A 13,287-nucleotide genomic window follows, 5' to 3' on the forward strand; every position below is an offset into this window, starting at 1 on the left:
GTCAGCAGTTGCTCTGCCTGGTGAGAGTCCAGCCACCCAGGATCCTGCTCGCCAAACGTTAAGGTTATTTGTTAAACTCAGAAACCGTTCAGAAATCACAGAAAAAAAGGCAACGGTTTTGAAGGTTTTTACGCCAATGATTAACAGGTTTCTGACAGAGGTCCTACTGGTTGCTTTACCAACTGGTCAAGTTCATTTATAAAACACCATGGGATCCCACATCGGCTGGGGGCTCAAATCACCGCACTGACCCCACCTCACACTGCGGGACCGTTACCCCACCCTCACCACTGTGCACTCTGACCTTCGCCCTCACCACAGTGCACTCTGAGCCCTGCCTTCACTGCACGCACCCTGACCGTTGCCCACACCACAGTGCACTCTGACCTTCGCCCTCGCCACACGCACTCTGACTTTCGCCTTCACTGAACGCACCCTGACCTTCGCCCTCACCACAGTGCACTCTGACCTGCGCCTTCACCACAATGTACTCTGATCCGCGCCCTCACCACACGCACGTTGACCCCTGCCTCACTCTATTCGCAAAAAATTTCTGCAAAAGATACGTTCACTGCAAACACCAAACTGCAGCAGGTCTCCAGTGTCAGATGGAACCTATCGGGCGAGGCTGTCGGGAGAGAGAGAGGGAACGGGAGGAAGAGAGAAAGAGAGGGATGGAGCGAGACAGAGACAGACAGAGGGAGAGAGACAGAAAGAAACAGTGACATTGATAGGCAGAGAGAGATTGAGACGGAGTTTCAGAGAGAGAGAAATACAATGAAAAATAATTAATATTCAAAAACATTTTTATATTGCAATATATTTTCTGTTGTTCTGAATCGCAGAACAGCACACAGAAGGAGGCCATTCGGCCCATGGAGTGTACAGCACGGAAGGGCATCCGGCCCATGGAGTGTACAGCACGGAAGGGCATTCGGCCCATGGAGTGTACAGCATGGAAGGCCATTCGGCCCATCAAGTGTACAGCATGGAAGGCCATTCGGCCCATCGAGTGTACAGCATGGAAGGCCATTCGGCCCATCGAGTGTACAGCACGGAAGGCCATTCGGCCCATCGAGTGTACAGCACGGAAGGCCATTCGGCCCATCGAGTGTACAGCATGGAAGGCCATTCGGCCCATCGAGTGTACAGCATGGAAGGCCATTCGGCCCATCGAGTCTGCGATCCAGTTAGACCCGACCCTGCTCTTTCCCCATAGCCCTGCAATTTTTTCTCCAAGTATTTATCCAATCCCGTTTTGAATCTGTATCCACCCGCTCAGGCAGCACATTCCAAATCCTAACCACTCGCTGTGTAAAGACGTTTTCCCTCATGTTGCCTCTGGTTCTTTTGACGATCACCTTCAATCTGTGTCCTCTGGTTATCAACCCTTCCGCCAATGGGAACCATTTCTCTCTATTTACTCTGTCTAAACCCCTCGTGATTTTGAACCCCTCGATCAAATCTCCTCTCAACCTTCTCTGCTCCAAGGAGAACAATCCCAGCTTCTCCAGTCTATCCACGGAACTGAAGTCCCTCATCCCTGGAACCATTCTCGGAAATAGCAAGGGATACAGACAGGCTACGTGATTGGGCAAAAATTGGGCAGATGGAGCACAATGTGGGTAAGTGTGAGGTTATCCACTTTGGCAGAAATAATAGAAAAGCAAATTATAATTTAAGTGGAGAAAAATTGCAAAGTGCTGCAGTACAGCAGGACCTGGGGGTCCTTGTGCATGAAACACAAAAAGTGAGTATGCAGGTACAGCAGGTGATCAGAAAGGCAAATGGGATGTTGGCCTTTATTGCAAGGGGGGATGGAGTATAAAAGCAGGGAAGTCCTGCTACAGTTATACAGGGTATTGGTGAGGCCACACCTGGAGTACTGCGTGCAGTTTTGGTCTCCGTATTTAAGGAGGGATATACTTGCATTGGAGGCTGTTCAGAGAAGGTTCACTCGGTTGATTCTGGAGATGAGGGGGGTTGACTTATGAGGATAGGTTGAGTAGGTTGGGCCTCTACTCATTGGAGTTCAGAAGAATGAGAGGTGCTCTTATTAAAACGTATAAAATAATGAGAGGGGTCGACAAGGTGGATGCTGAGAGGATATTTCCACTCATAAGGGGAAACTAAAACTCGGGGACATAATCTTAGAATAAGGGGCCGCCCATTTAAAACTGAGATGAAGAGGAATTTCTTCTCTCTGAGGGTCGTAAATCTGTGGAATTCTCTGCCCCAGAGAGCAGTGGAGGCTGGGTCATTGAATATATTTAAGGCGGAGATAGACAGATTTTTGAGCGATAAAGGGAGTGAAGGGTTATAGGGAGCGGGCAGGGAAGTGGAGCTGAGTCCATGATCCGATCAGCCATGATCTCATTGAATGGCCGAGCAGGCTCGAGGGGCAAATTGCCGACTCCTGCTCCTATTTCTTATGTTCTTATGTTCTAAATCACTCCTGAACCTTGTCCAAAGCCTTCAGGTCCTTCCGAAAGCGCGGTGGGCCCAAAATCGGACACAATTCTCCAGCTGGGGCCGAAATTGCCCTCCGACCAAAAGGGGGCGCACTCACCGATATTGAAGACTTTCCCCCCGCCCCGACGCCCCTCCCCTTTAGTTAAAGGGGCAGGCCGCTGTGAACTCTGGAGTTTGTTGAGTTGGGGCCCGTTGGGCCACCAGTGAGGGTTTGGGACGGACCAGCGTCCCCAGAGGGGCGGGGAGTGGGGTGGGGGGTGGCCGGGGCTGAGCGTTGGCGGCCCAGCCGAACCCGTGGGCGCCACCGCCGGGATGACCGCGGAGTCGGCCGACGATGAAAACAAAATGGCGGCCGCGCGCCCTCCCCTTTAAGAGCGAAAAGGGGGTCGGCAGCGGTGGGCGCGTGCCCGATGGGGCGGCAACTCGGGCGACGCGGTGATGAGTACTGCCGGGAAAAAAAAATGGAGGGCCATTCTGTAAATGTCTGGGATTCTGTGTTGCCTCAGCGGTGGGTCCTTACCGAGCTGTGGCTCTTACAGAAAGGGGCAATTTTGCACCCCCTTTGGTGTTTTATATGGGTTTGGGAGGAGAAATGAGCAGAGACCTCACAGACTAAATGGTACACTTTTAAAGGGGGCGCTCGAGTGCAGAGAGACCCAAGGGTGCATTTAGGGTTAGGGTTAGGGAGAGAGCGCGTCCAAATTGTGTCCCGCGCAGCTGGCAAGAGGGCGGGTGACAGATTCACGTGCGGTCTCGAGGACTCACCCACCTGAATTGAAGGTCTCCATGAATTCGGAGGCACTCAGGGAGCTGTTCTGAAAGAGAGAGGGATGGACTGTTAACAACACAGCCCCACAGGAAGCAGGGTAACCCATCGGGCATTAACCCATCGGGCATTAACCCATCGGGCATTAACCCATCGGGCATTAACCCGCCGTCAGCTGCGGCTACATTTCACGTCCCGGCCGCTGTACATCTGAATGAAGAAACCAGCTAGCACTTGCACCGGGGGCAATGCGTAGCGGAAAAAAAACGAGAAAGAACTTGCATTTCTATAGCGCCTTTCACGTCCCAAAGCGCTGCGCAGCCAGTGAAGTATTTTCCAAGTGCAGTCACTGTTGTAATGTGGGAAATGCGCACAGCAAGCTCCCACAAACAGCAATGTGATAATGACCCTCCAAGGCCTTTGCCCCTCCCTATCTCCTTAATCTCCTCCAGCCCCACAAACCCACACCCCCCCCCCCCCCCCGAGATGTCTGCGCTCCTCTAATTCTGCCCTCCTGAGCATCCCTGATTATAATCGCTCAACCATCGGTGGCCGTGCCTTCTGTTGCCTGGGCCCCAAGCTCTGGAACTCTCTCCCAAAACCTCTCTGCCTCTCTTTCCTCCATTAAGATGCTACTTAAAACCTATCTCTTAGACCAAGCTTTTGGTCATCTGTCCTAATTCTCCTTATAATGGCTCGCTGTCAAATGTTTTTGTCTTTAACACTCCTGTGAAGCACCTTACGTCATTTTACTATGTTAAAGGCGCTATATAAATGCAAGTTGCCATTGATAACGAGCAGATAATCTGTTTTTTTGTTACGTTGATTGAGGGATAAATATTGGCCCCAGGACACCAGGGAGAACTCCCCTGCTCTTCTTCAAAATAGTGCCGTGGGATCTTTTACATCCACCTGAGAGGAGCAGACGGGGCCTCGGATTAACATCTCATCCGAAAGACAGCACCTCCGACAGTGCGGCACTCCCTCAGCACTGCACTGGGAATCCCTGGCTAAGTGGAGGAAATGCACCCGGGAGGGCGCTGAGCACCTCGAGTCTCGTTGCCGAGAGCGTGCAGAAACCAAGCGCAGGCAGCGGAAGGAGCGTGCGGCAAACCAGTCCCACCCTCCCTTTCCCTCAACCACTATCTGTCCCACCTGTGACAGGGATTGTGGCTCTCGTATTGGACTGTTCAGCCACCTGGGAACTCATTTTAAGAGTGGAAGCAAGTCTTCCTCGATTCCGAGCGACTGCCTATGACTTGACTCTTCTTCGAGATAGCGGCCGTGGGATCTTTTACATCCACCTGAGAGAGCAGACGGGGCCTCGGTTTAACGTCTCATCCGAAAAACGGCACCTCCGACAGTGCGGCACTCCCTCAGCACTGCACTGGGAGTGTCAGCCTGGATTTTTGTGCTCAACTCCCTGGAGTGAGAACTTGAACCCACGACCTTCTGACTCAGAGGCGAGGGTGCTGCCCACTGAGCCACGGCCGGCACTCAGGCTCGGTCACGGGGTAACACGTACCAGGCTTGCAGCATCCTTCAGGCGGTCCAGCACAGTTCCTTCGGCGCTGGCTGCGTTGGGCTTGGTCAAAACAATCTGGAACGAGAGACAAGGCGCAAACAGAAGACAAATTAAATCTCAAAACGTGGAATTCACAGAATCGAGCGGAAAAGGATCAGCCCCGATTGGCCGGGAGTCGGGGGTCGGGGTGGGGGCGCGGTGTATGGCGGGTGGGAGTGCACAGGTCCGTCACTATGCAATGCTGTCGAGAACGGAAATGTCGCTGAACGCTCTCTTCATTTTGAATCAGAGTCCGTTTGCCCAAGAAGGGGGTGGTAATTCGGTCTCCTGCCGCCCCTCTCAGAGCCCCGGAGGTGTGGCAATGGTGGCGGGAAGCACTTGCGCCCGGGCGGCCAGCTCCCAGCACCCCCGCCGGGACGTTCAGGGGGACGGGGGGGGTGTGGTTAGCGGGGGCGCGGAGCAGTACCACCTGGGAGACGCGAGTCGGTGTACAACGCCCCTGGTGGCTGGATTTGTGGCTGCCCCTGACTGTTAGCGCCCCCTGGTGGGAACGCCTGTGACCGCGGGCGCTCCGATCTGTAGCGGTTGCACTGAGGGAAGTAATATCGACCTCAGGTAAGTGTGATTGGTGTTTCTTTCATTTTTTTTTAGCGATTTACGTTGTGGTGGCGTGAGGCATTTATCAGGAATGTTTTTGGTGTTTATTCCCCCAGTTTTATTTCTTCGCTTAGCGCGTTCCTGGGCCGGCTGTTTAGCTCGGGATTGTCGCTTGCTCAGTTGGCCGAGCGCCCCAAGAGAGATGTGTAACGCCTCCCTTAGCACTCCGCCCCACACTCGGGGCAACCAGCTGCCCAATTTTGCTCCTGGGCGCAAACTTTACCGCCCTGCCGCCCCGAAACCAGCAGAGCCGAAAATCGAGCACCATTTTCCCCAAGGGTCTTTTTTTTTTTCAATGGTGCCAGAGAAAATCTGCTAAATCGGGCCCTCCTCCAGCCATCGGCAGCACGAGGCCCCAGTCTAAATTGGTTGCAATTCTGGTCTCTGGGCAGATATCCGGGTCAGAGAAAACCCATTGCTTGCCTGGCAAGGTGTTGCGAAGAAAGGCACCTCTGTGTGAACAAGCCCCGACATGGATCCCAGCCGCTTGAAGTTGACCAGTGGGTCACCGCAAGTCCCGAGACCCCCACATCAATGCAGCCCATCCCCTCTCGGTCTGCAAGAGCCAGTATGTGGGGAGTGTCGCCAGTCGTTTCTGCAACTCCGGGAATATTCACTCCAAACCGGCAATAATGAGGAGAGTTTATCGATGCAGGAAATGGAAATTATGCCAGTGGCTCTCATCTGGGATTGGGGCTGAAGCACATTAACGGGACAGTGTAGAGGGAGCTTTACTCTGTATCTAACCCTGTGCTGTACCTGCCCTGGGAGTGTTTGATGGGACAGTATAGAGGGAGCTTTAGTCTGTAGCTAACCCCGTGCTGTACCTGCCCCAGGAATGTTTGATGGGACACAGTGTAGGGGGAGCTTTACTCTGTATCTAAACCCGTGCTGTACCTGCCCTGGGTGTGTTTGCTGGGACAGTGTAGAGGGAGCTTTACTCTATATCTAACCCCGTGCTGTACCTGCCCTGGGAGTGTTTGATGGGACAGTGGAGAGGGAGCTTTACTCTGTTTCTAACCCGTGCTGTTCCTGCCTGGGAGTGTTTGATGGGACAGTGCAGAGGGACCTTTACTCTGCATCTAACCTGTGCTGTACCTGCCATGGTAGTGTTTGATGATACAGTGTAGAAGGAGCTTTACTCTGTATCTAACCCTGTGCTGTACCTGCCCTGGGAGTGTTTGATGGGACAGTGTAGAGGGAGCTTTACTCTGTATCTAACCCTGTGCTGTACCTGCCCTGGGATTGTTTGATGGGACAGTGCAGAGTGAGCTTTACTCTGTATCTAACCCCGTGCTGTACCTGCCCTGGGAGTGTTTGATGGGACAGTGTAGAAGGAGCTTTACTCTGTATCTAACCCGTGCTGTACCTGCCCTGGGAGTGTTTGATGGGACAGTGTAGAGGAAGCTTTACTCTGTATCTAACCCCATGCTGTAACTGCCCTGGGAGTGTTTGATGGGACAGTGTAGAGGGAGCTTTACTCTGTATCTAACCCCGTGCTGTAACTGCCCTGGGAGTGTTTGATGGGACAGTGTAGAAGGAGCTTTACTCTGTATCTAACCCGTGCTGTACCTGCCCTGGGAGTGTTTGATGGGACAGTGTAGAGGGAGCTTTACTCTGTATCTAACCCTGTGCTGTACCTGCCCTGGGAGTGTTTGATGGGACAGTGCAGAGTGAGCTTTACTCTGTATCTAACCCGTGCTGTACCTGCCCTGGGAGTGTTTGATGGGACAGTGTAGAAGGAGCTTTACTCTGTATCTAACCCGTGCTGTACCTGCCCTGGGAGTGTTTGATGGGACAGTGTAGAGGGAGCTTTACTCTGTACCTAACCCCGTGCTGTAACTGCCCTGGGAGTGTTTGATGGGACAGTGTAGAAGGAGCTTTACTCTGTATCTAACCCGTGCTGTACCTGCCCTGGGAGTGTTTGATGGGACAGTGTAGAGGGAGCTTTACTCTGTATCTAACCCCGTGCTGTAACTGCCCTGGGAGTGTTTGATGGGACAGTGTAGCGGGAGCTTTACTCTGTATCTAACCCCGTGCTGTAACTGCCCTGGGAGTGTTTGATGGGACAGTGTAGAGGGAGCTTTACTCTGTATCTAACCCCGTGCTGTACCTGCTCTGGGAGTGTTTGATGGGACAGTGTAGAGGGAGCTTTACTCTGTATCTAACCCCGTGCTGTACCTGTCCTGGGAGTGTTTGATGGGACAGTGTAGAGGGAGCTTTACTCTGTATCTAACCCCGTGCTGTACCCGCCCTGGGAGTGTTTGATGGGGACAGTGTAGAGGGATTGGAGTAGCACTGAGCCTATACCACTGTGTCTCACTCCCCGTTCCCATCCCCTCACACCTACCTCTGTGTTGAAGGCGCTGGTGGTGATGCTGTTCTCTCTGTGAAAAAGAGAAGCCCATGATTATCAACTCGAACGGCGGTGGAACTGCCCATAGAACCACTCTGCCTTCGCTGTGACTGTCTCAACCTATGTGAGAGATACTATCAGAGCGTTCAACCCAGAAACACCGGGGCTCGAAACTTCCGCCCCCCCCCCGCGCGAAGCGAGGCGCACCCAACGTTTTCGAAGACTTCTGGCCGCGCAATGTACGGGGACGGGTCAGAGTGTCCGAGGCCGTCAGTCATCAGCGCCTCGCCGATGACCTCATTGCGCCGGCGGCTCACAATGTCAACCCCCCTCCCCTTCAGTTAAAGGGGAGGGCCGCTGCGAGCTCTGCAGCCACTTTAGTGGCCAACACTGGGCCACCTGGGAGGGTTTCGGCCGGGCCAACTCGCCTGGCACCCAAGAGGGTCTGTGTTTGCCTGTTGACGGCCCGGCCAAACCCGGGGGCCACAATTGTCGGCCCGAGCTGGCAGTCGGCAGACAAAAAAAAACACAACATGGCGTCACCGACAGCGACACCTCCCCTTTAAGGGCGGCCCCGCTCTCTCGTTTTGGGCGGCAAAGACGAATTTTGCTCAGTTTGGGGCGGTGATTACCGCCCGGCGTTAAAATCAGCCGGGGTCACCGCCTCAAAAACGGTGGGACCGGATTTCGAATCCTGAATGTTTGCGGCTGGAGCAGTTAACTCACGGACATTCCACCGAGGATGAAGTTCTGCCCGACCCCCTTGTGGTGTGTCATACGATTACAGGTTTTGAAACATAATAGAAAGTTACAGCGCAGAAGACCATTGCGGCCCATCGTGTCCGCGCCGGCCGACAAAGAGCCACACGGCCCTCGGTCAGCAGCCCTGAAGGTTACATCTAAACCAATGAACAATGGCGGAAAGGTAAAGAGCACCCGGCCCAACCAGTCCGCCCCACACAACTGCGACACCCCCTTACACCGAAACATTCTACAACTCTTTTAGAGGAGACAAATAAACATTAGGTCAAGTGACCCCCCCGATCTGGGGGACACTCCAAACATTTCGCAAGGGCCTTTTTTTTTTGTATTTTTGTAGATTTTTTTTGCTGTTTTTTTGGGGCTCTAAAACCATAGTTTACAAGTGCCCCCGATAAAAGGGGAGGGGGACACTAAAACCAGCATTTAAAACAAATTAAACTTTGAAACATAAAATCAAATTAAAATTTGGTTGCCGGGGGTGATGATGCACACCAGTCCCTCCGGCGCCCACCTCTCGCGGAAGGCCGCGAGCGTACCGGTGGAAAAAATTCAGCTTTTCCCAAGATTTGAACTTGGATCGCTGGATTCCAAGTCCAGAGTGCTCACCATTGCACCATTTAACCAACAGTCCGAAACATTCTACATTCGATCCCAACTGCAGCCATGTGCATTGGGAGTGGCTGAGCCAGTCACGTGATGTTCACAAGACTCAATAAAACCCCGGCCAGTTGGGTTCGGGGGATCCACGATGGGGCAGGTGGTTGTGAGCCTGGTGGATGAACTGGTAATGTGTCGTGTGATTCTCAAATCTTTATTAATAAACCAACTAGTTATTAATAGCAATGTTTCGCCCTGCATTCTTAAGCAAAGCACCCGTGAGTCTCACGACCGCCCTCGAGGCTGTACCTGGAAACGTTGCTTTTCTTCGCAAAAATCCGCAGAAAGAACTCCCCCTCCTCGTCCTTCGTGAAGATGGAGGGCACGACAATGTACTGTCCCGGAGGGAGCTGCAGGCGTCTCGCCACTGCCCGGCTGTTGATGTAGCTGCCCGAGCTAAACACATATTTCTGATAGCGGAAAAACTTTCTGCCAAAGTGGGTGGCCTGGTTATGAAACTTGGCAGATAAAATTAACAGCAGTGAGAGCGGAACCCGACAATTACACGGTGCCCCAGTCATTTCTCCAAATTCCTCCATGGCCGCGCCCCCACACCATCTCTGTAACCTCCTCCAGCCCCACAACCCTCCGAGGTATATGCGCTCCTCTAATCCTGGCCTCTTGAGCATCCCCGATTTTAACCGCTCCACACCATTGCTCTGCACACGCGCTCTACTCGGAACTCCTTCACGGCAAACGAGCCCAAGGCGGGCAGAGGAAACGTTACAAGGGACCACCCTCAAAGCCTCCCTGATAAAGTGCAACATCCCCACCGACACCTGGGAGTCCCTGGCCAAAGACCAGTCCGCCTTAAGTGGAGGAAGAGCATCCGGGAGGGCGCTGAGCACCTCGAGTCTCGTCGCCGAGAGCGTGCAGAAACCAAGCGCAGGCAGCGGAAGGAGCGTGCGGCAAACCAGTCCCACCCACCCTTTCCCTCAACCACTGTCTGTCCCACCTGTGACAGGGACTGTGGCTCCCGTATTGGACTGTTCAGCCACCTAAGGATTTATTCTAAGAGTGGAAGCAAGTCTTCCTCGATTCCGAGGGACTGCCTATGTTGATGAAGATTGCCGGCCATGCCTTCACCTGCCATGGCCCTTTCAGCTGCCTCACCGGCTGGTTCCACACCATTTCTGGACTCTGTCCGTTGCCCGTTCTCCCTGCCTCTCGAGGCTGGGGAGTCCCGAACCAGGGGTCACAGTCTCAGGATAAGGGGTCGACCATTTAGGACCATTGTGACGAGGAGGAATTTATTCACTCGGAGGGTGGTGAATCTTTGGAATTCTCTGCCCCAGAGGGCTGTGGAGGCTCAGTCGTTGAGTATACTCAAGGCTGAGATCGATAGATTTTTGGACTCTCAGGAAATCGAGGGATATGGGGATCAGGCGGGAAAGTGGAGTTGAGGTCGAAGATCAGCCGTGATCTTATTGAACGGCGGAGCAGGCTCGAGGGGCCGTATTCCCTCCCTAAACTTTTCCGCCTCTCTCCCCCAGGATATCGGAATACCGGGGAGGTCCCCGCCCTGTGGAAGCCTTTGGTTTGGCTGGTAGCTCTCTGAATCTGATCAGCTGGGAGTGCAGGCAATAATCACTGAGGTGGGGAGGGGGAGAGATAGGGAGGTGGAGGGGGGGCGGAGGGGTAACCAGCTGTCAATCTCCTCACTGAGGGGGTGCGGAGGATAACCAGATCTCCTAATTATATCCAACAGACGTCTGTAATGTGTGCACTTGTGTGTATGTTCACAAGTTGTCGAGCTGTTGCTGACACCATCTTGCTGTCTGGAGGAGGCGGTGGTCCCCAATGGAGTGCACTCTACGCGGGAGTCCTCCCTCTATTTATCGGGGACTTGGCCTGGAGGGTGGTGCACGGAGCAGTCCCGTGCAATAAGTTTTTTAAGTCGGTTCACAGGCTCCCAGGCCGCCTGCAATTTCTGTGGTCTGGAGGAGTCCGTGTTCCATGCATATGTGGAGTGTGTGAGGTTGCAGCCCCTCTTCCATTATTTAAAGGGTCTGCTCCTCAAATTCTGGTTGCACTTCAGTCCCACACTCCTGATCTTTGGGCACCCTGTGCGGAGGGGAGCGGGCAGGTCGGAAGGCCTCCTCGTAGGACCACTCCTGGGCCTGGCCAAGGGGGCCATCAGCCGGTCCAGGCAGCGGGCGGTCGAGGGGGTCATTCGGCCCGACTGCCTGCCTCTCTTCCGCGCTTACATCCGAGCCAGGGGTGTCCCTGGAGATGGAGCACGCGGTGTCCACCGGTACGCTCGCGGCCTTCCGTGAGAGGTGGCCGCCGGAGGGACTGGAGTGCATCATCACCCCCGGCAACCAAATTTTAATTTGATCTGCTAACTTCCCGTAAAGTTTTATTGTCAATTTGTGGGTTCGAGTGTCCCTTTAATAAGGGGGCACTCGGCTTTATCTGTTAATTTAAAATAGTTGTAGAGCTGTTGAGATGGGAGTGGCTTAGCCAGTCACGTGATGTTCACAAGACTCAATAAAACCCCGGCCAGTTGGGTTCGGGGGGGGGATCCACGATGAGGCAGGTGTTGGTGAGCCTGGTGGATGAACCGGTAATGTGTAGTGTGATTGTTAAACCTTTGCTAATAAACCAACTAGTTCTTGGCAGCAATGTGTTGCTATGAAAGCTTAAGCAAAGAACCCATGAAGCAAATACATTACACCATCCCAGTGCTGTATCGGGGGGCAGCAGGATACGTACTTGTTCAGGAACCTGCAACAGAAACACAAAGGGGTTAATGTCCTGATAACACAGGCAGCACTCGACCCCACCCCGATTAGCACACCGTTCGGTCCCTCAAGCCTGCCCTGCCATGTCAGGACAACAACTTTTACAACAACTTTTACGACAGCAACAAAGTTTACAATGACAACAGCAACCACTTGAAAAGCATTTATACAGTAATGCCATCTTGCCATTTGCCACCCCGACCATCTCAAATCATGAGACGACGAGACAAACTCTTAGAAATCATGAAACCAGTTGCTCCTTTTTGGTTTATTATATGGTGGACGGTAGCACAGTGGCTAAGTCGCGGGACTTATAATCCACTGGCCTGCAAGAACCGAGTTCAAATCTCACCACGGGCAGCTGGGGAATTTAAATTCAGTTAAATAAATAAACCTGGAATAAAAAGTTGGTGCCGGTAATGGTGACCGTGAAACGACCAGATTGTTGTAAAAGGCCACCTGATTCGCTTTAGGGAAGGAAATCTGTTGTCCTTACCCGGTCTGGGCCTATACATGACTCCAGACCCACAGCAATGGCCCAGCCAGGCACTCAGTTGTATAAGGTGGCTCGCCAACTTCTCGAGTGCAATGGGACGGGCAATAAACGCCGGCCTTGCCAGCGACGCTCACACCCCGTAACGAATAAAACATGTTTTATTGGATCATTTAGAGCAAAGCCACACCGCTCTCAATCTTGATAAAGTGCCACATAACAGGCTTGCCAGCAAAGTTGAAGCCCATGGAATAAAAGGGGCAGAGGCAGCATGGATTCCGGGATTGCCGAAATGACAGGAAGCAGAGAGTAGCGGTGAGCGGTTTTTCAGACTGGAGGAAGGTATACGTGACGTTCCCCAGGGGTCGATATTAGGACCACTGCTTTTCCTGGTATATATTGGTGACTTGGACTTGGGTGTACAGGGCACAATTTCAAAATCTGCAGATGACACAAAACTTGGAAGTATAGTGAACAGTGAGGAGGAGAGGGATAGACTTCAAGAGGCTGGTGGAATGGGCGGACACGTGGCAGATGAAATTTAACGCGGAAAAGTGCGAGTGATACATTTTGGTAGAAAGAACGGTCTAGAGGAAATATAAACTAAAGGATACAATCCTAAATGAACAGAGAGATCTGGGGGTGTGAGCACAAATCGTTGAAGGTGGCAGGGCAGGTTGAGAAAGTGGTTAAAAAAAGCATATAGGATGCTGGGACTGGTATTTTGTCCTCTGTGGAAAGTATTTGTTCAATAAATCTGCCATGACCTTATTTTCTATTACCACACTGCATGTGTCTGTCTTTAATGGGCCGACATCTTCATTAGTCACTCTATTACTCTCAATATATTGATTA

At 52.7% G+C, this 13,287-nt stretch overlaps 1 protein-coding gene across 1 annotated transcript in view; it reads right to left on the reverse strand.

Annotated features, from left to right (window-relative positions):
* The window catches only part of LOC139239039 (calpain-2 catalytic subunit-like), a 57,080-nt gene that overhangs the window by 5,472 nt on the left and 38,321 nt on the right, over positions 1 to 13,287 (reverse strand). The window contains exons 11-17 of the mRNA XM_070867544.1: positions 11,911 to 11,922; positions 9,445 to 9,653; positions 7,771 to 7,807; positions 4,764 to 4,838; positions 3,242 to 3,287; positions 567 to 628; positions 3 to 44 (exon numbers count right to left, since the gene is read on the reverse strand). Of these exons, the coding sequence (XP_070723645.1) occupies positions 3 to 44; positions 567 to 628; positions 3,242 to 3,287; positions 4,764 to 4,838; positions 7,771 to 7,807; positions 9,445 to 9,653; positions 11,911 to 11,922 (483 nt within the window). The remainder of the gene's footprint in view (positions 1 to 2; positions 45 to 566; positions 629 to 3,241; positions 3,288 to 4,763; positions 4,839 to 7,770; positions 7,808 to 9,444; positions 9,654 to 11,910; positions 11,923 to 13,287) is intronic.

This window comes from Pristiophorus japonicus, chromosome 26 (genome assembly GCF_044704955.1).
Source record: "Pristiophorus japonicus isolate sPriJap1 chromosome 26, sPriJap1.hap1, whole genome shotgun sequence".
NCBI lineage: Eukaryota > Metazoa > Chordata > Chondrichthyes > Pristiophoridae > Pristiophorus > Pristiophorus japonicus.